This window comes from Delphinus delphis, chromosome 1, assembly GCF_949987515.2.
Source record: "Delphinus delphis chromosome 1, mDelDel1.2, whole genome shotgun sequence".
Lineage (NCBI taxonomy): Eukaryota > Metazoa > Chordata > Mammalia > Artiodactyla > Delphinidae > Delphinus > Delphinus delphis.
The window spans coordinates 113,355,381-113,381,070 of record NC_082683.1 but is presented as its reverse complement, the minus strand read 5'-3'; the positions used below and the strand labels follow the sequence as shown (position 1 = coordinate 113,381,070).

At 47.6% G+C, this 25,690-nt stretch overlaps 1 protein-coding gene and 1 long non-coding RNA gene across 10 annotated transcripts; both read left to right on the top strand.

The window, feature by feature from the left end:
* The first annotated feature begins 674 nt into the window (after positions 1-674).
* LOC132423122 (uncharacterized) lies at positions 675-3,317 on the top strand. 2 transcript variants are annotated; one of them, XR_009518933.1, is made up of 3 exons: positions 675-883; positions 1,004-1,092; positions 3,094-3,317. It is a non-coding gene; the product is annotated as an uncharacterized lncRNA (long non-coding RNA). The 2 variants fall into 2 exon arrangements; XR_009518935.1 differs by having other exon boundaries at positions 676-883; positions 3,139-3,317.
* A 7,710-nt stretch (positions 3,318-11,027) lies between these two features.
* Positions 11,028-25,348, top strand: LOC132438189 (CD48 antigen-like). 8 transcript variants are annotated; one of them, XM_060032184.1, is made up of 8 exons: positions 11,028-11,141; positions 12,071-12,198; positions 12,492-12,605; positions 16,499-16,879; positions 18,453-18,749; positions 21,276-21,410; positions 21,613-21,704; positions 21,987-25,348. In XM_060032184.1, exons 3-8 carry the CDS (start codon positions 12,533-12,535, stop codon positions 22,080-22,082), a joined length of 1,074 nt encoding a protein of 357 aa, XP_059888167.1. In that variant the 5' UTR covers positions 11,028-11,141; positions 12,071-12,198; positions 12,492-12,532; the 3' UTR covers positions 22,083-25,348. The 8 variants fall into 8 exon arrangements, with proteins under 8 accessions (XP_059888167.1, XP_059888176.1, XP_059888140.1 ...); XM_060032193.1 differs by having other exon boundaries at positions 11,032-11,141; positions 12,027-12,198; XM_060032174.1 differs by having other exon boundaries at positions 11,035-11,311.
* Positions 25,349-25,690: the final 342 nt, after the last annotated feature.

The following is a 25,690-nucleotide window of genomic DNA, read 5'->3' as shown; positions in this document are numbered from 1 at the left end:
CCTAGGCAGGCAATAGGCTCACTTACTCCCCTTTTGTCCTTTCCCCCTCAGACTGTCATGCTCCTGGTAAATTTTGATGCATGAGAAGCTGATTTTTTTTCTTTTTAAATTAACTTTAAGTCCATTGCTTTGGTCATTTCTAACATCCCTAGAGCACAACATGTTGGACCAGTCTCCTCCAGTTTACACCTGCCTTGGCCTCTGTCAGGAACGGAGACCCTGGGCCACAGGACCCCCAAGCTACACCTCTTTCCATTCCTGCAGCCCCTTCCCCTCCTGGTGGCTGTGTGTGCTCCACCTGATTCCTGCAGGTCATCTTGCATTCTTCCTCCAAGAGGCCTTCCTGCTTTATTTCAGTTTTCACATGGTCTGTTTTGTTCTCCTTGATGAAAGAAAATGCTTCTTAAGAGCCTCTGTACTGTAGCACATACAACCTGCACTGAAATGATTTCTGCTTCTATCTCCCCCGCTAGAGTTTGGACTCCTCTAGTAAAGTGACTTTGCCTCCTGTCTTTGTATCCCAGTGGTGCTGCACACAGTTGACACTTACTACATGTTTGCTGAATGTTGACCTGATGTTGGAAGACACCCTTTCAGGAAACCGCTAGGACAGTTTCATCTTCAGCCGCCAGGTGGCACTAACGCCCAGGTGCTACGGGTGGGCCGGGAAGGAGGATGCTTTGAGGGAGGCTTAGGGGCTGGTTGCAGGTGGTGCTGGTGGGTCATGGAGTCTTTTCCTTTTCTCCTCCAGACTGTCTTGGTCTTCTTAGAGTTTTATTACAAAGCGCCATAGACTAGATGGCTTAAACAACAGAAATGTATTTTCTTATAATTCCAGAGCCTGTGAAGTCCAAGATCGAGGTGCTGGCTGATGCCCTTCCTGGTGAGGGCCCTCGTCCTGGCTTGCTGTCTCCTTGCTGTTTCCTTACACGGTGAAGAGGGAAAGCTTTGCTATCTCTTCCTCTTCTTATGAGGGCACTAATCTCTGTATTGTATCTCACAGCTTCTACCTGCATATTCGACTGTTTCTGGCAACACTGAACACATCCACTGCTGAAGGAATAGCACACTGCAGCCAGCATCTGGCCCTGGGTAAGTCAAAATGCTGACTATTAAAAGCACTTTAAAGAGCATCACGTACAAAAGCAGGGAATGACTGCACGGGAGTTGCAAGCTGCTGTGCCATGTCTGTGCAGCTCCTTTGTTCTGCAGAAACCTCAATTATTTGTCTCAGATTTTAAGAAAAGATTGCCTTAATGCTACAGGAGAGAAGCAAGGAAATAGACTGCTTTAAAGGAGAAACCAGCACAGAGTTAAAGCCAAATTTTTCTTTCTTTTTTATTTATTGAAGTCTAGTTGAATTATAATATTATGTTAGTTTCAGATGTACAACACAGTGATTTGATATTTTTATAGATTATACTCCAAACAAAGTCATTGTAAGTATTGATTATATTCCCTATGCTATACCTTACATCCTTGTAACTTATTTATTTTACGCCTAGTAGTTCGTGCCTTTTAATCCCCTTCCCCATTTTGTCCTTCTCCCTACCCCCTTCCCTCTAGTAACCACTAGTCTGTTCTCTACGTCTGTGAGTCTGCTTCTGTTTTATTATATTTGTTCATTGCGGGGCTTTTTTTAGAGTGAACAGATGATATTTCAGATAGCCACTTTTCAAGATGAGTCCATTTCCTTGAAAATCGAATCCATATAGATTCATATGCTGTGCTGGCAGGAAGACTGACTGAAACAGCCAAAACCCAAGAGCTAATGTTCTTTTGGCCAGAATAATGGAATTATTATTTTCCTAGCTATCAATCTAAACAAACAGAGCCATCTGTCAGGCAAAGCAAACACACACACCTTAATAACAGAAAGTGCAGTTGCCTTGACAGAACTTGGATTATACTACTAACCAGGGCTGTAAGATGTGTTTTGACCTAGTATATAACGGATGCTTTGGAGGCATTCCCTAATTAGCATTTACTTGCTTAAACTAATTACTCAGATTTCTTCTTCACTAGCTTATTAAACTTTGTTGGATATCAGGCACAAAACGGTTGAATGTGGGCATTGCAGAACAACAAACAGTGGCGTCTCCAGTTCGATACAGTGTTGACACGGTGACACATCAGTTTCAAAATTGGATATTCTTGATACTAGGTCCCAAACAGATTAAGACAAGGCTGAAACTCTGTTAAAGGCTATTACAAAATCGGAGATTTCAATGAGATACAAGAATTCTAATACTGAGTTGACAATAGCCCAGTTTCTATCATTTGATTTGCTGAAGTCCACATGAAATAGATCTACTCTATATGTGACAGCCAGCAGCTTCAATATTCTTCAAGGAGGAGTAAGTGGACTTGGATTTGGTTTCTCAACAGTGAGTAGTCATATTGGTCACTGTTCTTCATCCTCCCTCAACCTTCCTCAAATGCCAAATATCTCTATTATTCACCAATACCTTTCTTGATTTAGCTATTAACCAGCAAACTCACTAACAGCCAAAAGGTTCCAGCTGCTCTGGACTCCCCCTTAGAGTAGTGCCAGCTCCCAGAAGCAACAAGTCTGGGGTAGATCCTGCTTAAGAGGGGACAGACAAATCTTATCTCCATCTTTAGCTCCAAGGGACAAGGTAGGTTATCCAACTTGGCAAATCATCACACAAATACAAAATCCCTCTCACTATGGGAATTCCCTGGCTGTCCGGTGGTTAGGACTCAGCGCCGTCACTGCTGTGGGCCCTGGTTCAATCCCTGGTTGGGGAGCTAAGATCCCGCAAGCTGTGTGATGTGGCCAATAAAAAAATCCCTCTCACTGAAGCTGTGTTTTCCTCATGCCGAACCATTAGAGGAAAAGGGTCAAACTAAGCCAGTCACTTGCAAGAGGGGTAGGTAGATGGAGACTGTTGGAAATGTACAAAATTTTCCTTCTTCATTTAGTGCCAATGCAAAGCCATTCTAGGGACTGCAAAATGTGACTTCCCAAGTGTGCTTCAAATACGTCAATGGCTGGTGCACTAGGGCTTTCCTTCATTGTGTACCTATAACTTTTACTAATGTGTTAGGTAAGGGGCTTTCCATTCGCAGATTCCACGGAGGGTCCTCCCGGCTCATGAAGGCCCTCATTTTCAGATGGCTAAATAATTCGAATGATGGAGGCCTTGTCATGCTGGCTAATGGTGGCTTCAGGAAGAGACAACAACTTGACCAATTCACAGAAGTCAAAATGTTCTTTTCCCTGGCGGGGGAGAGCGGCATCTTGGTATTTCTCCTTTCTCAACACTTGTAAATCAGAAAAATAAAATGTGGATCCATGGCCTTGTCTCCTCATGTACCACATGCTTTATTATAGGTGCTATTACGTGTACACTATGGCTACATGGCAATCCAGTAATCATCTTCACTAAAATTCACACCACCACTAACCATCTCAGTGACAGCCCTCCAATGTAACATCTTGGGGATTTCCTCCCCTTCTTCATCATTTATTTGCCAATATTTCCTTGTTATAAATATCCCCCTAGTGATTTTCCTTGGCAGTCACACCTGTGCTGTCTCCTGTGTGTACCTTGACTATAAATAAGAACAATTCTTTAAAAAGAAAGCCCTTGAAATAATTCCTATAGTTAGAAGGAAAGCCTTGCTATGGGATGAATTCCCAGTTGTATTCGGTAAGTATTGGCTGCGCTGGAAGTGACCCAAGAGGCTCCTAAGTCGACCTTGTTAGGGTCTTGACATCTCTTATTATGCAAACTTTTGAGAATCTGATGATTTAGGAACCCCTTTCTAGAAAAATGCATCCACCTAAAAAAAGCAATAAAGAAAGAAACTATCTCAAAATGAGAACATTCTCTTAGAAACAGAGATAAGAACTCAAAGCAGACTCTAGGTCCATCCACCTCACTACAAATAACTTGATTTCATTTCTTTTTATGGCTGAGTAATATTCCATTGTATATAGGTGCCACATCTTCTTTATCCATTCATCTGTTGATGGACACTTAGGTCTGTCATACAGAGTGAAGTAAGTCAGAAAGAGAAAAACAAATACCGTATGCTACACATATATATGCAATCTAAGAAAAACAAAAAAAGAAAAGGTCGTGAAGAACCTAGGGGTAGGATGGGAATAAAGACACAGACCTACTAGAGAATAGACTTGAGGATATGGGGAGGGAGAAGGGTAAACTGGGACAAAGTGAGAGAGTGGTATGGGCATATATACACTACCAAACGTAAAATAGATAGCTAGTGGGAAGCAGCCGCATAGCACAGGGAGATCAGCTCCGTGCTTGGTGACCACCTAGGGAGATGGGATAGGGAGGGTGGGAGGGAGGGAGAGGCAAGAGGGAAGAGATATGGGAACATATGCATATGTATAACTGATTCACTTTGTTGTAAAGCAGAAACTAACACACCATTGTAAAGCAATTATACTCCACTAAAGATGTTAAAAAAAAAAAAAAAAGAACTCAAAGCAGGAATAAAAAATTACTGAAAGGCATTACCCAGGACAGACATCAAGGTCAACGTCACCAGTGAGGTCTTGTTGACAGTATGCACTCCTGAGATGATATAATAAGAAGGGCATGTTACCTCCGTTGTCTTCCTACAAAAGCCTGTAACCTCAGAAACATCACACAAATCCCAATGGAGGGACAATGTACAAAGTACTTGACCAATACTCCTTAAAACTGTCAACGTCAAAAATAAGGGAATTCTGAGAAACTGTCACAGCTAAGGGAGTTGAAGGAGACATGACAACTAAATGTAATGTGCTGTCCTGGATGGGATCCTAGAACACAAAAGGGGCATAAGGGAAATACTAAGGATATCTGAATAATGTGTGGACCTATCAATAATAGTTCCTTGATTGTAACGGATTACCATACTAATGTAAGATGTTGATGATAGGGGAAATGGTGTGTAAGGGGATGTGAGAACTTTATTATCTTCATTATTTTTCTGTAAATATAAAACCCTTCTAGAAAATGTCTATTAAAAATTAATAAAAGTTTGAAAACATAAAATTGAAAGAAAAAGCTTCCACAAAATGAAAGAAGAAGAAAAAGAAACTGGATCTGGAGGTGAGTGGGTGGCGCACTGGGCAGCAGGGGTTTCATGCCCTTTGGCTCTTCCTGGGCAGAGATGGTCAGAGCTGGCAGCAACCAGCCTGTGGGGTGGACCCACTCAGTGTCCTTTGGTGTATTCAGCCTGGAGGAAGTTGAAAGCAAAACAAGGGAGACCTATGTGGAGATAAGTAACTTCCTTTTGGGTCTCCTGACTCTTTCCTGGCTCCCCTGACTGACATGAGCTGTTTTCTCAAAAGTGTTTCCCAAATACTGGCCTGTGCTAAAGGCAGCTGGGGGAAAATCCATGGGGTTGGGTCTGTGAGGCAGAAGGTGGCCCTGAGGCAGGTGCACAGATGCCAGGAACCCACATGGCCCCAGTGGCCTTTCTAGGTCCCCTTCCCATCCCCTCTCCAAGAAGAATCTGCCCCTGGACCTAGGTGCTGGGTAATCTGACCTCTGGTGGAGGGTGTGCATGGGCACGTATGGGGGGCGGGGGGCATTTTCTGGTCTCTTTTGCATCCTTAGATCTCTGATGAAGAGTGAGTTCCTCTAGGGCCTGACCCCACCAGGAGTCCTTCCTCCCACCCCTCCCCCCCAGTTTACAGGCTGGGAGCTCTGGACAGTGGGGAGTGGGGAGAGGCCCTCTGGGAGATAGGGGACTTTGACCCCAGACTGCCAAGCTTCTCCTTACTCCAGGTGGTCTCAGCAGTGCTGAAAACCCCTGCTGAAGACTTCTCAGGAGCTTCAAGGGTAGAGGTGGAGGCCTGTTCAGGATTCCCTGGGCTGATGGGCCCTGACAGATCACCAGAGGCCCTGCCCCTGTGACTTCCTGCTGCTGCAAACTAGATGTTCCTTTTTCACTTTTGATTTAATATAATTTAAAAAAATTTTATTGAGGTGTAACTGACATACATCATTATATTAGTTTATAACATAATGATTCAATATTTACATATATTGCAAAATGATTAAGTCAATAAATCTAGTTAATATCTGTCACCATACATAGTTACAGAATTTTTTTTCTTGTAGTGAGAACTTTTAGATGTAGTCTCGGCATCTTTCAAATATGCAGTACGGTATTTTTAACTATAGTCTCCATGCTGTACATTACATCGCTAAAACTTATTTATTTTATAACTGGAAGTCTGTACCATTTGATCTCCTTCCCCATTTCGCCCACCTCCCCCCATCCCCCCCCCCTTTGGCAACCACCAACCTGTCTTCTGTATCTATGAGCTTGTTTGGTTTTTTTTTAAGATTCCACATACAAGTGAAATCAAACGGTACTGGTATTTCTCTGTCTGACTTACTTCACTTAGCGTGATGCCCTCAAAGTCTATCCATTTTGTAGCAAATGGCAAGATTTCATTCTTTTTATGGCTGAATAATATTCCACTGTGTATGTATATATATTACATTTTCTTTATCCATTCATCCATTGATGGACACTTAGGTTTTAGGTTGTTTCCAGTTCTTGGTTACTGTAAATAATGCTGAAATGAGCATGGGAGTGCATGTATATTTTTTCAAGTCAGTGTTTTCATTCTCTTCAAATAGATACCCCATAGTGGAATTGGTGAATCATATGGTGGTTCTATTTTTAATTTTTGAGGAACCTCCCTAGCGCCTGCATCCATTTACTTGCCCAAAAACAATGTACAAGGGTTCCCTTTTCTCCACATCCTCGTCAACATTTGTTATTTCTTGTCTTTTTGATAATAGGCATTCTAACAGGTGTCAGGTGATATCTCGTAGTAGTTTAGACTTATATTTCTCTGAGGCTGCTTATCTTGAGCATGGTTTCATGTACTTGTTGCCCATCTGTATGTTTGGGAAAATGTCTAGTCAGATCTTCTGCCCATTTTTAAATTGGATTGTCTGTGTTTTTACTGTTGAGTTGTATGAGTTCTTTACCTAGTTTAGATCTTAACCCCTTTTCAGATATAAGATGTGAACATATTTTCTCTCATTCAGTAAATTGCCTTTTCCTTTTGTTGATGATTTCCTTTACTGCACAGAAGCGTTTTAGTTCGACGTAGGCTCACTTGTTGCTTTTTGCATTTCTTGTTTTTGCTTTTGGAGTCAAACTTAAAAAATCATTGTCAAAACCTAGGCGTTTTATGGTTTCAGAATTTACATTCAATTCTTTAATCTATTTTGAGTTAATTTTTGTGTATGGTATAAGATAGTGGTCCAGTTTCATTCCTTTTTTTAACTTTTTATTTTATATTGGCGTATAGTTGATTAACAGTGTTGTTTTAGTTTCATGTGCACAGCAAAGTGATTCCGTTATACATATACGTGTATCTAGTCTTTTTCAAATTATTTTCCCATTTAGGTTGTTACATAATATTGAGCAGAGCTCCCTGTGCTACACAGTAGGTCCTTGTTGGTTATCCATTTCAAATATAGCAGTGTGTACATGATAGTCCCTAACTATCCCTCCCCCGAACCATTCTCCCCGGGTAACCATAAGTTCGTTCTGTAAGTCTGTGTATCTGTTTCTGTCTTGTAAATTTTAGTTCATTTGTATCATTTTTTTTTAGATTCTGCATGTAAGCAATATCATATGATATTTGTCCTTCTCTGTCTGACTTACTTCACTCAGTATGACAATCTCTAGGTCCATCCATGTGGCTGCAAATGGCACTATTTCATTCTTTTTAATGGCTAAGCAACACCCCAATGTTCATTGCAGCACTGTTTACAATAGCCAAGACATGGAAGCAACCTACATGTCCATCAACAGATGAATGGATAAAGAAGATGTGGTACATATATACAATGGAATATTTCTCAGCCATTTTCATTCTTTTGCATATGGTTATCCAGTTTTCCCAACACCATTTATTGAAGAGACTGTTCTTTCCCCACTGGCTTCTTTGTCATAAATTAATTGACCATATATGTGTTGGTTTATTTCCGTGTTCTTTATTTTGTTCCATTGACCTATGTGGGGTTTTTTTAACATGTTTACTGGAGTATAACTGCTTTACAATGTTGTGTTAGTTTCTGCTGTATAACAAAGTGAATCAGCTATATGTATACATATATCCCCATATCCCCTCCCTCTTGTATCTCTCTCCCACCCTCCCTATCCCACCCCTCTAGGTGGTCACCAAGCACCGAGCTGATCTCCCTGTGCTATGCAGCTGCTTCCCACTAGCTATCTATTTTACATTTGATAGTGTATATGTGTCAATGCTACTCTCTCACTTTGTCCCAGCTTACCCTTCCCCCTCCCTGTGTCTTCAGGTCCATTCTCTACATCTGCGTCTTTATTCCTGTCCTGCCCCTAAGTTCATCAGAACCTTTTTTTTTTTTTTTAGATTCCATATATATGTGTTAGCATACGGTATTTGTTTTTCTCTTTCTGACTTACTTCACTCTGTATGACAGGCTCTAGGTCCATCCACCTCACTACAAATAACTCAATTTCGTTTCTTTTTATGGCTGAGTAATATTCCATTGTATACATGTGCCACATCTTCTTTATCCATTCATCTGTTGATGGACACCTAGGTTGCTTCCACGTCCTGGCTATTGTAAACAGTGCTGCAATGAACATTGTGGTACATGACTCTTTTTGAATTATGGCTTTCTCAGGGTATATGCCCAGTAGTAGAATTATTCTACTACTATGCCAATAGTAGAATTTAGCTTTCAGACTTGAATTTCTGAGGATAACACTGCAGACTTTAAGATTTTCCTTCTGAGGGGTGGATGTTCTTGGGGTGAATTAGCACCCCTGAAACAGGTCTGGGAAGATATAGCCATGGAGGAGCTCACCTTCGTTTTCCCACAGAACACGGCAACTGGGTCCTCGGGGACCAAGTGTCTATCAGAAGGGGAGGTGCTGGGTGAGGTCACGCTGCCCCTGAAGCCACCTCAGGGCTCAATGACCGCAGCAGATGGTGACCTGGACAGGAAATGAGAGCCCTGGCTGTGCCGAGGCACTGGCGTGCTCAGTAAATATTTGCTGAGTGGAAACCAGCCATGGCTGCCATGTGCAGCTTAGCTGAAAGCTGCCTGTCGTGTTCAAGAGCATATGTGACACCGCAGAGTCCTTACAGGAGGGCTGGGACCAGGGTGAGTCAACAGGACACCCACTCTCAGGTGCCGACCTTGAACTGGCACCAGCCTGAGAGTGGGGTCTCCTTGCCTCCCTGTTCACGGGGCCTGGGGCCTGCATCAGAAGAGGGGGACAAGAGCCTGTGACCCGGTCACATCACAAATAATCAACAACTAGCTGAAGTGCTGTGGGAGCCCAGCACAGAGAGCACCTAATTCATCTGGGGCAGATGGGGCAGGCTCCCAGGGGGCCATCTGAGCTGCATCTGGAAGGGTCTTCGGGCATTGGGTGGGAGGGAAGTACTTACTCCAGGTAGTGGGAGCTGGTGTGCAGGCTGGAGGCTGATGGGGGTTCTTTCTTAGGCCCATAAGGGATGGGGAGTGACCCCTAAAGTGGGGAGGTTTTCCCAGTTATCTGTTCCTGCTGGGGCTCTCCCTCCCCTCTGTGCTCCCAATGGGAGGGTCTCAAAGGTCTGTGGGCACCTTCTCAGGGACTGTGTGTGGGGATCTGCAGAGCCCACTCACCTCCCTATGGGGTAGAGTAATGTGGTCCGAATGCCTGGGGTGGGTAGAAGGATGTGTTGTGGTGTGGTCTGTCCTCCCCTGCTGGACAGAAGAGAGATGTTGACAACCAGTCCAGCCAAGAATCTCTAGGGAAATCTAGTGATAAAGGAGCCCAGCAGAATGAAGCCGAAAGATGTGGCTGGGGTGAGAGTCACGGACAAACAGGAGCTCTCTCAGGAGCTCGGAACAAGCTCAGGCTGAGAGCAGTCTCTCCACTGGGGTGGGGGGGGCCTTCTCCAGGTTTAAAAGGTAATGTCGTTGGTGTGACAGATGGGATGGATGTTAAGACTAAGGTGAAAAGACCCTGTGAAAGCTGGACCGTGAGACTCCCTAGGAGGACACGTCACTGCCCTGGGAAGGAGTGCAGGTCCACCAGCCTGCAGCTCACAGACAGTGAGGGTCCCCGGGCCCTGTTGAGAGACCAGCTGAGGTTTCTCAGGCCAGCAGCCTTTGCAGGTCTGGCTGGGCTGGAGGCACAGACCGTTTGTGATGTATTGAGTGCAGAAGGAGGAGCTGGGGTTGAACAAAGGCCACCTTGATCTCAGAGGCTTCTGAGATGCAGCCACAGACCTTAGTTTTCCTGCCTGGAATGGTACTAGGGAGGAGAGAGGCTGCCCTGGGACAGGCCTGGCCTCCCCCTTTCATGTGGCTTCTCAAGGTCTGAAACTATCTTGTGTGGGAGATTCACTGCACTGAGAGGGACTTGGATCTGGAAAGACCATTGGTATGAAAGGACAGGGACCTGGTCCCAGGCCAGGCTCTACTACATATTGGGTTTATTCATTAACCTCTTTGGATCCTCAGTTTCTACATCTGTAAAATGGGAAGATAATTGTAATAATATCTATCTGTCTCTCATAGATGAAAATGCTTTGTCAATTTGAAAGAGGTAGACAGGCTGGGGGTGTTGATGATGATTTACGTTTGCAGCTGCACAAGGTGGCTGAGATGCTGCCTTAAGAGATTTCCCTGGTGGCGCAGTGGTTGAGAGTCCACCTGCCGATGAAGGGGACAAGAGTTCGTGACCCGGTCCGGGAAGATCTCACATGTCCGGGAAGATCTCACATGCCGCGGAGCGGCTGGGCCCGTGAGCCATGGCCGCTGGGCCTGCGCGTCCAGAGCCTGTGCTCCGCAACAGGAGAGGCCACAACAGTGAGAGGCCCACGTATTGCAAAAAAAAAAACAAAAACAAAATGTCCCTGGTGTTCTGCCAGCATGGAATGTTTACTGTCTGTCTCTCTTCCAGTGCCCCTGGCCTGTAGCTGCATTGCTGTTTCCCTCTCTCTAGGCTCCTCCTCCCTCCCCAAATCCTGAGCAGATGGTTTACAGACCCAAACACAAGAGGACTAACACAAGAGGACTTATAGGACATGGGAGAGCGAAAATATGAAACTTGCTCCCCATCACTCTGAGAGTGACCAGTAGGTGAGTTGCCTGGATTTTGAGCCCAGACAAGAAGTTTCTGACCACAGGACTCATTACCTTTTGCAGTAATTTCCCCATTACTAGAGGAGGTTGGAGGGAATAAGCCAGCGTTGGATATTTTCTTGTCTGGGATTCAGCAGAGCAATTTAAGGAGCACAGAATGGACTCAGGTGACTTGCATAAGGCCACACAGTGGGATGGGACAGTGGCTGTGTTGTTGGGGTTTTTTTTCTAGAGTTTGTTGTCGAGAGCCCAGACCCTACGCTTGATTCACCGTATGACCTTTTGCAGATTACACTGCCTCGCTTGGTCTCAGTTTTCACATCCATAAAATGGGTTTAATATACAGTGCCATGACTATGTTGAGTGCATGGTCATGGGGCCAGTCCTGCATGGGGCTCCTCAGCCTTGGGGCAGCGGAGGGGGAAGTCTCAGTGGGGATGAGAAGGAGGCACTGCCCAGGAGTTAAGCACATGGTGCTGGTCCCCTACGGTGTGGGCCCAAGAGTTCTCCGATGTTGTGGGGTATTCAGTCTGGTGAGAAGAGGCCAGAGCCCGAGCCTCAGTAGGTGGGAGTGGGTCTGAGGCAGCTGAGGCTGTGGCCAGGAGGGGTGTGTAGATATCTATTCCTGCCCCTCTGTGATAGCAGGAGCAGGCCTGGCAGAGGCTTAAAGGGAAATGGTAGGAAGGAGGCAGACAAGAGCCTATCAGATACCGTGGGGTCTGGCTTTGCCCTGTGTGTAGGGAGAATAAGTAACACTAGGGGCAGCTGGAAAGCCAGAAGGGTACAAGCAGTAAATGCCAATATTTGCATTTGTGATATGGGGAGTTGACACTTCCCCCAAAGAGCTTTGTTCTTACTTAAGAGCTTTGCTTCTTACTTAAGCAACTGACATTTGAAGTTTATGGAAAACCAAACTCATTAAACAGTGTAAAGACGGAGGAGACGGCACCCAAGGCAGCAGAGGCCCAGTCTACCCTGGCTGAAATAGCATGACTTCTGTGCTCAACCATAGGCAGACACTGATGAGCGGCTCAGCCTAACCCCAGGGAAACAGGTAAGGGAGTTATAGTGAGTGCTAGTGTGGGGAGTGTGAGACGAACAAGCTGGTGTGACCACAGGGATGGGGCGTCTCCAGTAGTGAAGTTGTTTGTGCATTTATTCTGCACTTGTTTATTGAGGTCCTACTGTAAGTGCTGGGGATAGTAATAGGAAACATCTGAGTGGCTTACTACAGGCTGGTGGGCTGTCAACCCAGAGCATAATCATGCTAGCCCCGCCCTAGGGGTGGGGAAGAGCCTAAGTGTCCCTCTGAGTGACGCTTCCCTTCTCTCCTGCCCCTCCTCCTAGACCTTTCTTCCACAGCTGCACAGGCGGGCAGGCAGCCTGTGATGGGGCCCTGCTCAGAAGACCCCCATCTCTGCTGGGCCTCCCGGCTCCTGGGATTCACCAGCCTACTCCTCAGTGAGTGGCCCGGGCTGCTGGGAGGGAGGGCCTTTGGGGGGAGCAGGGAGGCAATGTCCCCTGTCCACGTCTAAAGTCTTTGGTGAACAAAAAGACAAAACAGCTCTGTAATTATTTAGCAAATACAGTGCATTTGGTTTAGAGCCCTGGGGTGAACAGAAAAACAAAATGGCCTTTTGGTTGTGGCGAGCCTGGGACCCCCGTGCTCAGGCAGCCTTGGCTGCATTAGGGAAACATTTCCAGGGAGGTGAGGCTGCTTCTGTGCAATAACAGAGAGGCTGGGAGAGCATGGAGCTGCCTGGGAAGAGGGAGGGAGACAAAGAAACCTGCTCCTTGGTGTGGAAGGGCTGGGGAATGAAGCTCCCCTGGTCTGGACTCAGAGGGGAACTGGCAGCCTGTACAGTTGTCCTATGGGGGAGGGGGCCAACCAGAACCCTGCGTCTGAGATGGAGGAAGCAACTCTAGTCTGGGTTTCTTGAGCAAGATGAAAGATGTTGAATACAGTGCAATTCTGCTTTGTTAAAAGGAACAGCAGCCTCTAAAATTTAAGGGTTTCTGTATACCCACTTGTAGAAAGAACATGGAGAAACTACAGAAGGAACAGTAGACTGGTAATGCAGGCTCCAGAAGGGAGTGGACTTCGGGAGAAGAGAAATGGAAGTAGAAACAATAGAGAGTTAAGTGAAAATGAAATGAAGACTGGACAACACCGTAATCACATACAGGACTTCCTGGGAGATTATATGATTATGTAGAAGGAAATTAAGTAAAAACTAATGAGGAAATACTAATACCCAGTGAATTATGAATTCTGGAGAAAGTTGGAAAGCTTTTATTGTTTTAATTTTTTGTTTTAGTAACCCAGCCACTAAATAAACTTGCAGGAGTTATATGAAATTTAATGAATTAGAGAACTTTTATAAACAGATGTCTTGAAATAAGAATGAGCTTTGTAAATCATGACCTCTTTTTTAACAAGTTAAATTTATGTCTACAGTAAAATGTAGGCCTCCTCTTCAATTTTACATAACTGGAAAATATGTTCTGTTATTTAGAGTTTTCTCCGTAGGCTCTGGGGTTGGAAGATTACATAAGAGAGAGAGAGAGAGGGAGAGAGAGAGGAGGGAAATGGACAAAATTTTAAGTTGATTTGTAAGTGTTAAATTTTGTATTATTTACATAAACTTTTATTCTGTCTTGTTTGTAACCACACCCCCCGGCTTTATTTTCTTCTTCAGGATTAGATCTTTTGTAGATCACAGCTCTTGCCGCCTTCCTCTTTCTACGTCTCCTTCCATCTTCCGCGCAGCTGGGCTCACCATTCCCTTCTGGGTGGGTCCTCCCTGCAGCCTGAAGGCTGAGCCCCTTCTCTCCCTGGTTCCCTCCTTTCCAGCAAGTGGGGAGTCTGGTTAGGCTGCTGTCTAACCCTCTCAGCTGGCCAGAAGTCCTTGTCCTGCTAAACCCCTCTAAGTACTTGCTTCCCCTTTCCTAGGAGAGGCAAGTTGGAGGATGACCCTCCAGGAACTGCTCTGATCCTGGTGATGAGAGAGCAGTGCTGGCAGGGGAGCTCCTGGGGAGGACAGGGACAGAGTGGGGGAGGTGATGGGCACTCCTGCAGGGGAGAAGCACTGGGCTGGGAGACAGGAGCCCTGGCTCCAGGTGTGGCTCCGCCCTGTGTGACCCAGGACAAGTTCACCCCCTGGGGCGCCTCCTTCTCTGTGACAGGAGGGGCCTGGGGAGATCCCCCCTAAGACCTGACCTGGAGGAGATGCCTGGTTAAGTGACTTAGTGATTAAATAAATACAAAGAAATATCTGAAATACTTGTGCATATGAACGCTGGCACGAGCTATTCTCTGCTTCCATTGAGAGCCAGGAATGGGAATAAGTACAGCAGGAGGGAGGCAGTCCTGAAATAATGAGGATTTATTGAATTGGAGAGAGGATTGGGACCTTGGAAACCAGAGGCCAACCCAGGCAGATGGATCCTGACCTGGTGGAAGAAGCAGATTGATCATCTTTTCAGGATAAGACACTTTCCCTGGTCCTGTTCTGTCCTACCTTGGTCCCCAGGAAGGAAAGAGGGTATTGGGTCCCTGCGGTCTGTGTCTGAAGCGGGAGGGTGGGCTCTGGAGGAGGTGGCCCTGAGGCGAATGTGCCCACTGGTCACAGTTCTGCAGGAAAATGACCAAGGAAGGCCTAATGCGGCCTCTTGGGGCCTGGCTAGGGAAGTGCTGTCTTGGTGGCGGGGACAGCAGAGCTCACTAAATGATCATGCTTCCCCTCATGTTCTAGTCCCTGGCAGTTAGCCAGAGCCTTGTGACAAATGCTGGCCACAAAGCAAGAGCAGGGATCATGCTGCTTCTGGACAGATGCAGTGAAACCCCCTGTGTGATTCTCCTGTCTCCCCTCCCTGCTGCGGGGCTGGGAGCCTGTGAGGATGCTGTGGGTTCCACGGGTGCAGCCACAAGGAGGTGGAACCTCTGCCACGTGTGACAGGACACCCTCCTCACTCTCTCATGGAACCCGTGGTGGGGGATATAAACTCCCCTTGTTCTAAGACCCTGAGGTATTGTAACTGTTTGTTATGCAGCACAGCCTAGCCTGTCCTGCCTACTACACTGCCTAGAAGGAACAGGGAAGAGAGCAGCCTTCATATCTGTATTAGCTATCTACTGCTGTGTAATCTGTCACCCCACAACTCAGTACCTAAAACACCACCAGGCACAGTCTCACAGTTTCTGTGGGTCAAAACGGAGGAGCTGTTCAGCTGGGTCCTCTGGCTCAGGGTCTCCCAGACTGAAATCAAGGTCTTGGCTGGGGCTGCATCAGCTCAGGGTCAGCTGGGCAGAATGTGCTTCCAAGCCTACTCATGTGATTGCCGATGGGAGGCAGTTCCTGTGGCTGCTGGACTGAGGGTCCCTGTTCCTCCCTGGATGTTGGCCAGAGGCTCCCTCGGTTCCTTGTCATGTGGGCCTCTCCTTAGGACAGCTGACAACACGGCAGCTGGGTTTCTCAGAGCGAGCAAGAGAGGGAGTGAAGGAGAGAGAGAGCAAGAGGGAAGTCACAGTCTCCTATAACCTAGTATCACTGAGTGACATTCATCAAGTCTGCTGTGGTCCATTCCTTAGAAGCCAGTCACTAGGTGCAGCCCACGCTCTAGGGGAGGGCATTACACAAGGATGTGAATGTGAGGAGACACTTAAGAAGCTCCTCCTACAATTATGAATTTGGTTTGACAGAAACTCTGCTAGGTGCTTTTTTTTTTTTGATAAATTTATTTATTTTATTTTTGGCTGTGTTGGGTCTTCGTTGCTGCGTGTGGGCTTTTTCTAGTTGCAGCGAGGGGGGGCTACTCTTCCTTGCGGTGCGCAGGCTTCTCATTGCGGTGGCTTCTCTTGTTGCGGAGCCCGGGCTCTAGGCATGCGGGCTTCAGTAGTTGTGGCACACAGACTCAGTAGTTGTGGCTCACGGGCTCTAGAGCGCAGGCTCAGTAGTTGTGGCACACGGGCTTAGTTGCTCCGCGGCATGTGAGATCTTCCCGGACCAGGGCTCGAACCCATGTCCCCTGCATTGGCAGGCAGATTCTTAACAACTGCACCACCAGGGAAGCCTCTGCCAGGTGCTTTTGATCCATGATCTCATTCAGTTTATACTGTCATTATGAAGCAGGTGAGGAAACTGCAGGTTAGCAAGTTTAAGTAACCTGTTCAAGGTTACAATTCACTAGAGCCAGGACTTAATTCTAGAATTGCTTCAGATTCATTTTACTAGGCTTCCTCCTAAGAATCAAGGGAGTATACTGGATGAATTTCATTTAAAAGATGGGTTTTGTGGTTTTCTCCTTTATTGTTACTGAAAACAAAAATACATTTCCTGTTTCCAATGCCCTAGGCGTCTGCTGCCCTGGGGTCAAGAGTTCTGGGACACATGGCTCTGGAGTTCAGGATTCTGGAGTCCATGTTCCTCTGCACAGGGTCCGAGGAGGTTCTGTATCGTTTAACGTGACCAGGAAGCAAGAAGCTCACCTGGAGGAGGTCACATGGGGCTTTGGCCCTGACTCAAATTACAGAGTCCTGCTGCGAGTCGGTGCTGAAGCAGACGCTCCCACTTGGGTCAGCCTCCAGGACAAGTATCAGCAGAGGGTCCATGTGCCCAGCATCTTGTCCCTGAAGATTGAGAACCTGACCTCTGAGGACAGTGGACTGTACCGGGCTCGAGCCAGCTTCACTGGAGGAATAGAACGTAACCAAGTTTTCCCCCTTACCGTCTATGGTAAGTGACAGCATCTGACCCCATGCCATGGCTTACCTCCTTCTTTTGTGCTACGAGTTTCACACAGGTCCCATTTTTCAAGATTCCTTCCAGACACCAGCCTTCAGATTCTATTTTCTCCTCTGCAATGAGGGTAAGTGGGTTTACTGCAAATGGTGAGCAGAGCTGAGATTCACAGCAGGGATAAACCACTTCAGTATTTTGGGAGAGGAGAATGGAAATTTGGGGAAATGATATTGCCAAAACAATTGTTGTACTTTATAGGTCTAGATTTACTTCATTTGTGTATTGGTTGTCTACTGCTGCTAGAACAAATTGCTATAATTTAGATGCTTCATAAAACACAAATTTAGGATCTCACTGTGCTGTAGGTCAGAAGTCAAATACGGGTCTCACTGGGCCCATGTCGAGGTGCTGGCAGGGCTGTGTTCCTTTCTAGAGTTTCCAGGAGATTCATTTATTTGTCTTTTCTACCTTCTAGTGGTTGCTTACATTACCTGGCCATAGTGGGACCAATTCTTCTCACATTCTTATCCCTCTAACCTCCTTCCTCTTCTTCCTTCTTCCACGTTCAGGGACACTTGTGATTACATTGGTCCCATCCAGGTAGTCAGAACAATCTCCTTATTTTAAAGTCAACTGATTAGCAACCTAAATTCTACCTGTTACCTTAATTCCATTCTGCCATGTAACCTAACATATTCACAAGTTCTGAGGATCGACATGGACGTATTTGGGGTCCATTATTCACCTACCACAATTCATAAACCCACGTAGTTAGTGCCTCCTCTCCTTTTACTCAGCAGCCCAAGGCCAGCCTCACTCGCAGACTCCACAAATCCAGCTCTAGAAGCCTCGATAGACGTGGGAGAAAGGTTATACTGCAACACTTCCAAAGAACCTCACTTAGCCAACACTTTCTTTCCCTAAAGTCCCTGTCTGCATAGGAAAATACCTGCTGTGAGAGAGTGGCTGTTATAGCTTTAGGTCCCCGTGTGATTTCTAAGACCAAGTTATCAATATGTCACTTCTCAAGTTCAGCGGCATATTCTAACCAGACTCAGACTCGTCATTCCTAGTTGCTACCACCGCATCTCCCGCAAATGTCTCCACTGTTGGGAGCACAGGGCCTTTCTCTGGGCTCCCATTGCTGGCCAGATGTCCTCCTTCTCTACGGGTTATGCAAACCCAGGCATTATCTGAGCAGAAGAGGGCAAGTCCTGATCTGGGACTAGCCTTTCTGTCCCAGACTTCTTCCCCTTCCAGAGGAAACCCCATTTTCTTAGAAATAATGTGCCTTGGGTAGGTGGTATCCAGGTTTTATTTTCTTGTTGGAGATTTTTAAGGCTTGCTCAATCTAGTGAAATATCATAGGACTTAACTCAGTGTCTCCCTTCTTTATTGTCACTTGCTATGTAGTAAGTATTGAGCAAATTGTGTTTTACTTGTAAAATGCATTCACCATCATTAAAGGGAGGATGCCAGGGTTTCAATGAGATGATGGATGAGAATGTGCAGACTGTATTGTTCTCCACTCATGTGAGGCTCCATTCTTTTGTCCCTCTTACCCTAGAGCCGGTGCCCCTTCCCCAGATCCTGTTCAAGTTACTGTCCATCACACCAGGCTGGTGCAATGTCACCCTGGAGTGCAGAGCCTCAGGGGCCACAGAGGACCTGAAGGTGACCTGGCAGAGCAAGGGCCTCCCCAGGGAGCTGGAGCAGAGCGTGACACTGGGACCAGCCCCCAACTCCTGGACCCTGCCTGTGAACCTGCCCCTGAGGCAGCCCAGTGCCAGCTTCACCTGTGTGGTCAGCAACCAGGTGGACCAGAAAACTGCCACCTTAGACCTTGGGGAAGTCTGTGTCCATGGTGAGTGTACCTGCCAGAGGGGAGGGGCATTCTCGGAGCTCAGCTGCACTGGGGTGAGGGTTCTGGGCTTTTCTCCCCACTATGTTATGAGCACCACTTTCCATCGGGTCACCCCATACAGGAGTCTGGGAGGTACAGAAAACTCATCTCTGCTTTTAATTGTCACATCCATGCCCGCCTCTCCACCCCCTCTTTTTTCCCCTAAGAAACAAGGGATTTGTTTTTTTGTGTTTTGGGGTTGTTTTTCTTTTTTTTGCGGTACGCGGGCCTCTCACTGTTGCGGCCTCTCCCGTTGCGGAGCACAGGCTCCGGACACGCAGGCTCAGCGGCCATGGCTCACGGGCCCAGCCGCTCCGCGGCATGTGAGATCTTCCCGGACCGGGGCACGAACCCGTGTCCCCTGCATCGGCAGGCGGACTCTCAACCACTGTGCCACCAGGGAAGCCCAGGGATTTGTTTTTGATGCAAATCTTGTCCACCCAGCTCCAGATGAGCAGCTCCCAGTCCCAGCTGGTCCTGGAGGGAAAGCAGGGGTGGGATGGGGGAGGTGAGGAGAACTAGGGCTGCAGCCCGCAGAGGTGTTCCCTAGAGATGTATTTCCCTGAGGGCCCACACCTCCCCTGACTCATGCTCCCTGCTGCCTGTGCCTATCTGCCTGCCTGCTGGGCATCTCTTTCCTTCCCATACGCTGTAGTGCAGTGTCAGAGCTGGTCCAGGGCAATAGCTTTCCAGTACTTCCCCCACCTCATCCATTATCCATAGTGCGTCCACTGTAATCTTTTGAAAAGAAATTGGATTTTGAAATTGATCTGTGTCATCTGTAGGAGTATGACCCACTGGCTCCCTGTAGGATTCAGGGCTCAGATGCTCCTCTGCCCATGTTTCTTACCTCATACACTTCGCACGGAATTGTTTGCTTGGAGCTCCTGAATGTGTTCTGCTATTATAAGCTTCTGAGCCTCTGGAAATGCTGTTTCCTCTACCATCAGCCATCCCAAGTCAAGAGTCCTTCACTTCCGGGCTTCCCTGGTGGCACAGTGGTTGAGAGTCCGCCTGCCGATGCAGGGGACATGAGTTCGTGCCCCGGTCTCCCGGCCCGGGAAGATCCCACGTGCCGCGGAGCGGCTGGGCCCGTGAGCCATGGCGGCTGAGCCTGCGCGTCCGGAGCTTGTGCTCCTCAACGGGAGAGGCCACAGCAGTGAGAGGCCTGCGTACCGCAAAAAAAAAAAAAAAAAAAAAAAAAGAGTCCTTCACTTCCTTGCTTATTCCTGTTCAAGGATTTCCCTCAGGTCATGGGTATGCGACCAGCACAGTAACACAGGATCCTGTGGTTGGTTATAGTTCTGATATTAATAAAGTTTGAACAAGGGTGTCTCAATCTCATGTGGCACAGGTCCCTGCAGGTGCTGTAACTGTCCTGCCCTCAAGCATCATCCCCTTTAAGGAGCAGTCCGTAGCCACCCCACACTAAATAGCAATGCTGTTTATGGGTTTGTCTCCGCTGTAGCCTGGAACACCTTGAGGGCAGAGGTCATGTCTTGTTCTCCTTTGAATTCATGTACCAAGCAAAGCTCCTGGCACTGTTTGCTCACAGTTCAGGATTTCATTGAATGAATGAGTGAGCCGGTATCCTGAGTGTAGTCTTGCCCCTCTCACCCAACCCCCATGAGCTGCTGGGAGGAACTGATGTGTCAGCATCACTTAAAATCCCACATTACCCTCCCCTCAGCCCCATCCTGGAGTCTCAGATAAAGTTCAGTGCTCAGCATGACCCACAAAACCCTCTGGAGGGCTTCCCTGGTGGCGCAGTGGTTGGGAGTCCACCTGCCGATGCAGGGGACACGGGTTCGTGCCCCAGTCCGGGAAGATCCCACGTGCCGCGGAGCGGCTGGGCCCGTGAGCCATGGCCACTGAGCCTGCGCGTCCGGAGTCTGTGCTCCACAACGGGAGAGGCCGCAACAGTGAGAGGCCCGCGTACCGCAAAAAAAAAAAAAAAAAAGCCCTCTGGAAAGAGACTCTTCTCCCTCTGATCCTCCTCACCTGGCTCCTCCCTGCTGCAGTGGGATGATGGCAGCTCCCAGGGCTGGCGATTTGGCACAGTCATTTCTCAAATGTGGTGCCCCTCCTTCCTGGAATTCTGTGCCCATGCTGAATATCTAGTTAACTCCTATTCCTCCCTCAAAACTCAGTTTACGCATCACCTCCTCTGGGAGGCCCTCCCTGAAGACATGTGTACAAGGTGTAAACCTCTATTGCACTGCAGTCCCTCTGGCTGGCAGACTTTGGTATTTTCTCAGTCTTCCCCCCCGGGTGACCCCATCTTGCTCATCGCTGTACCCCTGGCACCAAGCAGGAGCTCAGGACCTGGTTGAATGGATGAACCTGACATGCTCCACCCTCTTCAGCTTCTGAACCTGGATCCTTCAGAGCTCTTCACCTGCTCTCTCTCTATCTCCCCTTGGCAATGGGTATTTTAGGTTCTGTCTTGCCTTAACTTTCTTCATTCTCTCTGTGTGAGGGAAACAGATTCACAAGGACAGGTCATTGCTGACCCCCTGCCAGGCATCCTAGGGGCTGTCGTGGCTGTGCTGTTGATCCTTGGAGGAGGACTGTACCTTTGGAAGACACGTGGGAAGAAGAAGAAAATGGAGACTGGAAGAGGCAGGTTGCACTTCTCCCTCCTGCCCTGATACCTCCCCTCCCCCACTGGACCCTTGGCTCCTTTCCTTCTGCATGTTGCTGCTCAAGGAATCTCTCTGCAGAGGGAATGGTGGGTGTGGCCTTGGCCTTGGGGTTCATAACAGTGGGGGAGCGTAAGGGTTTTCAAGGCCCAGGTTCAAGCTCCACTCTGTGTATGACTCAGGTACAGAATTGCAGGAGGACCACAGGGACAATGATAGTGGCATCCAGTACGCAGAGCTGAGCCAGCAGGAGTCTCGAAAGGGCACACGCAAGGTGAGAGCTGGGAGCTGTGCCCAGTCTGGGCTCTCCTGGGTCCGTCCTCACCTGGGTCTGGGCCTGTCAACCCAGTCATCTGCCTTTCCTGGCCCCACTGTCTCTTTAACTCTTTCCAGGTTGTCAGTGGTATTTACTGAGAAAATTTATAACTGGGGCCAGTGCAGTGCTGGGCGCTTTGGGGGAATTCACGTGCAACTCATGTCAGCAGCATTGGTTCCATGTGGGTCCCTCTGGGGCCTCTCTCAGCTGTTCTAGGAACTCTCTGTCTTGCATTCCTAGGGTATTGGTGAGCGACATTTAGAAGAAAAGGAGCCTGTTAATACTGTCTACAGTGAGGTCCATAAGCCAGAAAGTGAAGCCATGAAGATAATTTAATTGGAGGAGATAGGAGAACTGGAACTCCTAGGGCACCTCCACTCGGAGCTTGATCCTTGCAGACACCTGCATCTCTCAGTCCTGGTCCAGCTCCAGCTGCCCTGGTCTGTGTTACTTTGACCCTCCTGCCCTCAACTCCCTGGGCATACATGGCCTTGTCGTATCCCCTGTCACCTCTCCAAGCTGCCTTCCCACTCAGGATCCTCACCCTGCAAGATGAGGGCTCTTTTTCCATCATTAACTCATATCCTGACCACTCCCCTCCTGAAGCTTCCCAAAGAGAACCTTCCTGCACATGATAATTCCCACAGCCTCTGCTGTGTGGCTGGTATATGTCTTTCTGAAAACACAGCCCAGGCATGGGGACTGCGTAGAAGATATTGACCACGCCGCAGAGGAAGGGGTTAGGACCTTGATGCTGGAAACTGAGTTGGGGGTCCGTGGAGGCAGCATGGGTAGGTGGGATCCCACAGAGGGCTGGCCTGAGGCTTCCTTTGCACCCTGTATAGGGCAAAAGGTTTGTGTCGAGCGGTGTGTTTGTGTGTGTGTCTGTGTGTATGTTGGGGGAGTATCCAGTGTATATTATACACTGGGCCACAGCCCTTTTCTCTGACCACTAGTACTAACCTCAGCTTCAGCTCGTAGACCTTAAATCCACCTCTTGCAGAGTGGGAAAAGGAATTTGTACTGTTTCTGGACCTTCTGAGACTTCTGTTTCTCAGAGAGGGACCCAAGTTGGGACTTGTGTTCTTAGGAAAGCAGCCTCAGCCCTTCCTTGTCTGGGGTAGGGGAACTTGGTCATTAGAATGGAAGTGCAGTGTGCCTCTCCCACCTCCCCTTGATGAGGCTGCTATGAGGGGTGAGGGGTGAGGCTTGTAGGAAGGTCTGAGCCAACCCTCTCCTGCCTCCTCTACTGACCCTCAGCACCCCACGGCCCCGCTGGCCTCAGATCCTAGGTCAGCCTCCTCTTTGCTCACTCACATCCCTCTGCCTGAAATGGCGGCTCCCTTTCCCTATCCCTTCCTCCCATCCCTGTGTGTTGGAATCCTACCATTCCAGCCCAAAACCCCCTTCCAAGTCACATGTTCTACATGTTCCCATAGGTTTGAAAATAGTCTCTTCTCCCACATCTGTCCTTTTCAGACAACTTGGACATAATCAAGGCCCCTGCCATAGGTTTGCTTTGGGTTGGTCATGAGTCTTCCCTGCTAGCCTCACCTGGGGCTCCCTCAGGAGGGCGTTGGGGCTTTAGGGGGCCGGTGCCAAGGAGACAAGCACCTCTCTCTGTGAAGTGTCTGAGCTACCCTTACTCCCAACTCCCACAGAGAGTTGGGAGCAGACAAGACCCAGAGCACAGAGGCTGCTGAAGGTCTTTCTGGTAGTGACTCCACAAGGAAGCAAAGAGGACATGATGAACTCCAATGACACTGCCTGGTTTCCCCAACCCACATCCAGCTTCACGTTGCCTGAGGACCTAATGTAGCCTGCACTGTATTGTGGGAAGCTTCTCCTCTCCCTGGGGGTCCTCACCTCCTCAAAGCCTCCGCCTTCTGCCTTGAGTCCCAGCTCTTGAATCAGAAATGGACTCACTCTGATACTATGATCTGTGGTTCTTTGTCTGCTGGCCTAGATTCCTGGGTCTCTTGGTTCCCCTCCCAGCTCAGCAAGCTCAGCTGCTTCACTTCTGACCTCAGAAAGCCAAGTTCTGGGCTAAAGGACTGAACGTTATGCTAGGATCCCGCTAGATGGTGCATGAATAAGAGAGGAGCAGAGTTTCCATAATAAGGCTCTTTCTAACCTCTTTCTGCTCAGGCTGAACAGAAGGCTGAGAAGGAAAAAGATGACATCTCTCACTGGCATCCCAGGTGACTGGTCATGGCTGGGTATCAGTGCCCATCAGTCCAGAAGCACTGTAAGATGTGACCACCCATTGACCCCTCCCCCCCACCTAAAGCAGAAGAGGAAAAAAAATGAAAGAGGAAGGGAACTTGACTTTCCAAGTCTATCATGAACCAGGTTTTGTCCCAGGCATTTTATAAAGATCATTTCTTCTTACTCTTATAAGAACTCTCTAGGGTAGGTATTACTTATCCCCATTTTGCAGGACAAGTAACCAATGTCCCAAAATAGTTGGTGGCAGAGCAAAGCCTTAAATCCAACACTGGACAATTCCAGCATTCATATCTTATCCTTTGCCACATGGTCACTGAAGACCTCGTAATCCTGGAGTATTCGGAGGAGAATATCCTCCATTTGTTCCTCTTCCAAGGATCCCGGTCTTCTGACTCAGGTGCCCCAACTTGGAATGAGTTCATCCTGATGATGGATGGAGCAGTTGGTGGTTGAAAGAGAAACTGTCCCTTAAGTGGACAGTGGGGTAGGAGATATGGGTGGGAGACATGGACTGAGAGACCCTGCCCTCTGGCTCAGATGAGACATTCAAAGCAGAGATGCTTTGGGGCTTCCCTGGTGGCACAGTGGTTGAGAGTCCACCTGCCAATGCAGGGGACACGGGTTCGTGCCCCGGTCCAGAAGGATCCCACATGCTGCAGAGCAACTGGGTCTGTGAGCCATGGCCACTGAGCCTGCACGTCCGGAACCTGTGCTCCGCAACGGAAGAGGCCACAACAGTGAGAGGCCAGCGTATTGCAAAAAAAAAAAAAAAAAAAGCAGAGATGCTTCTTCCTCTTGGGTCTTGTGGGAGTTACTTCCTCTCATTCAATGTGTATTGTGGATTTCAGCATCCCTGTTCTCAAGCCAACTTCCTTTTCCATTGTTATTCATAACTTCATTCAACAATTATGTGAGGCAGATATCCTCAATGTACAAATGGAAAATTAAAATCCAGAGATGTTAAGTACCCTACAGAAGTTCTCCCAAGTGTAAGTGATGTAGGCATATCAGGGGATAATAATTTCACACACTGTGATTCCTTTCTCTCTATCATCCCAGACATCCAACAAGTTACCGTCTTCCATTGGGTTATCCTTCATAAAGCTTCTTGTACTCCATTCTCCTCTTATTCTTTCATTCCCATCTTACACCTGCAGCTGCACCATTTTTACATTTCCACCAGCAATGTATGAGAATTTCTCCACATCGTCTCCAACTCGTTATTTTTTGATTGTTGCCATCCTAGTGCTGGTGAAGTGGTATCTCATTGTGGTTATGAATTGCATGTCTCAAATGATTCATGATGAACATGTTTTCATGAGCATATTGACCATTTGTATACTTTACTTGAAGAAATTTCTTTCTCTCTTGAATTGTCTCTTGTCATCCATTGCCCCTACCTCTTTGTTGAGTCTGCTTTTGTCCAGTCACCAGGGAACTTCATGTTGTTAAATCCAGTGGTCAATTCTCAATCCTCATTTCCCATAACTTCTCAGCTGCAGTGGACCTATATTTTCTGGAAACACTGTTTTCACTTTGCATTCATTATTCACATTATTTTCCTCCTACTGGGTGGTTGCTCCTTAATTTCCTTTATCAGTATCTTTCCGATATCTCCAACTTCTAAATTTTGGAATAACCCAGGGTTCATACCCAGACCACCCAGACCACATCTCTTCACTGTCTACACTCATTTCTTTTTGATGTTATGGCCA

What these genes read in the sequence shown, in the direction of transcription:
- LOC132438189 (XM_060032149.1), top strand. An exon ending in TGGGGAAGTCTGTGTCCATG is followed by an intron (nt 18,750 to 21,275) that starts GTGAGTGTACCT and finishes TGAGGGAAACAG; the next exon opens with ATTCACAAGGACAGGTCATT. An exon ending in CTCGAAAGGGCACACGCAAG is followed by an intron (nt 21,705 to 21,986) that starts GTGAGAGCTGGG and finishes TTGCATTCCTAG; the next exon opens with GGTATTGGTGAGCGACATTT.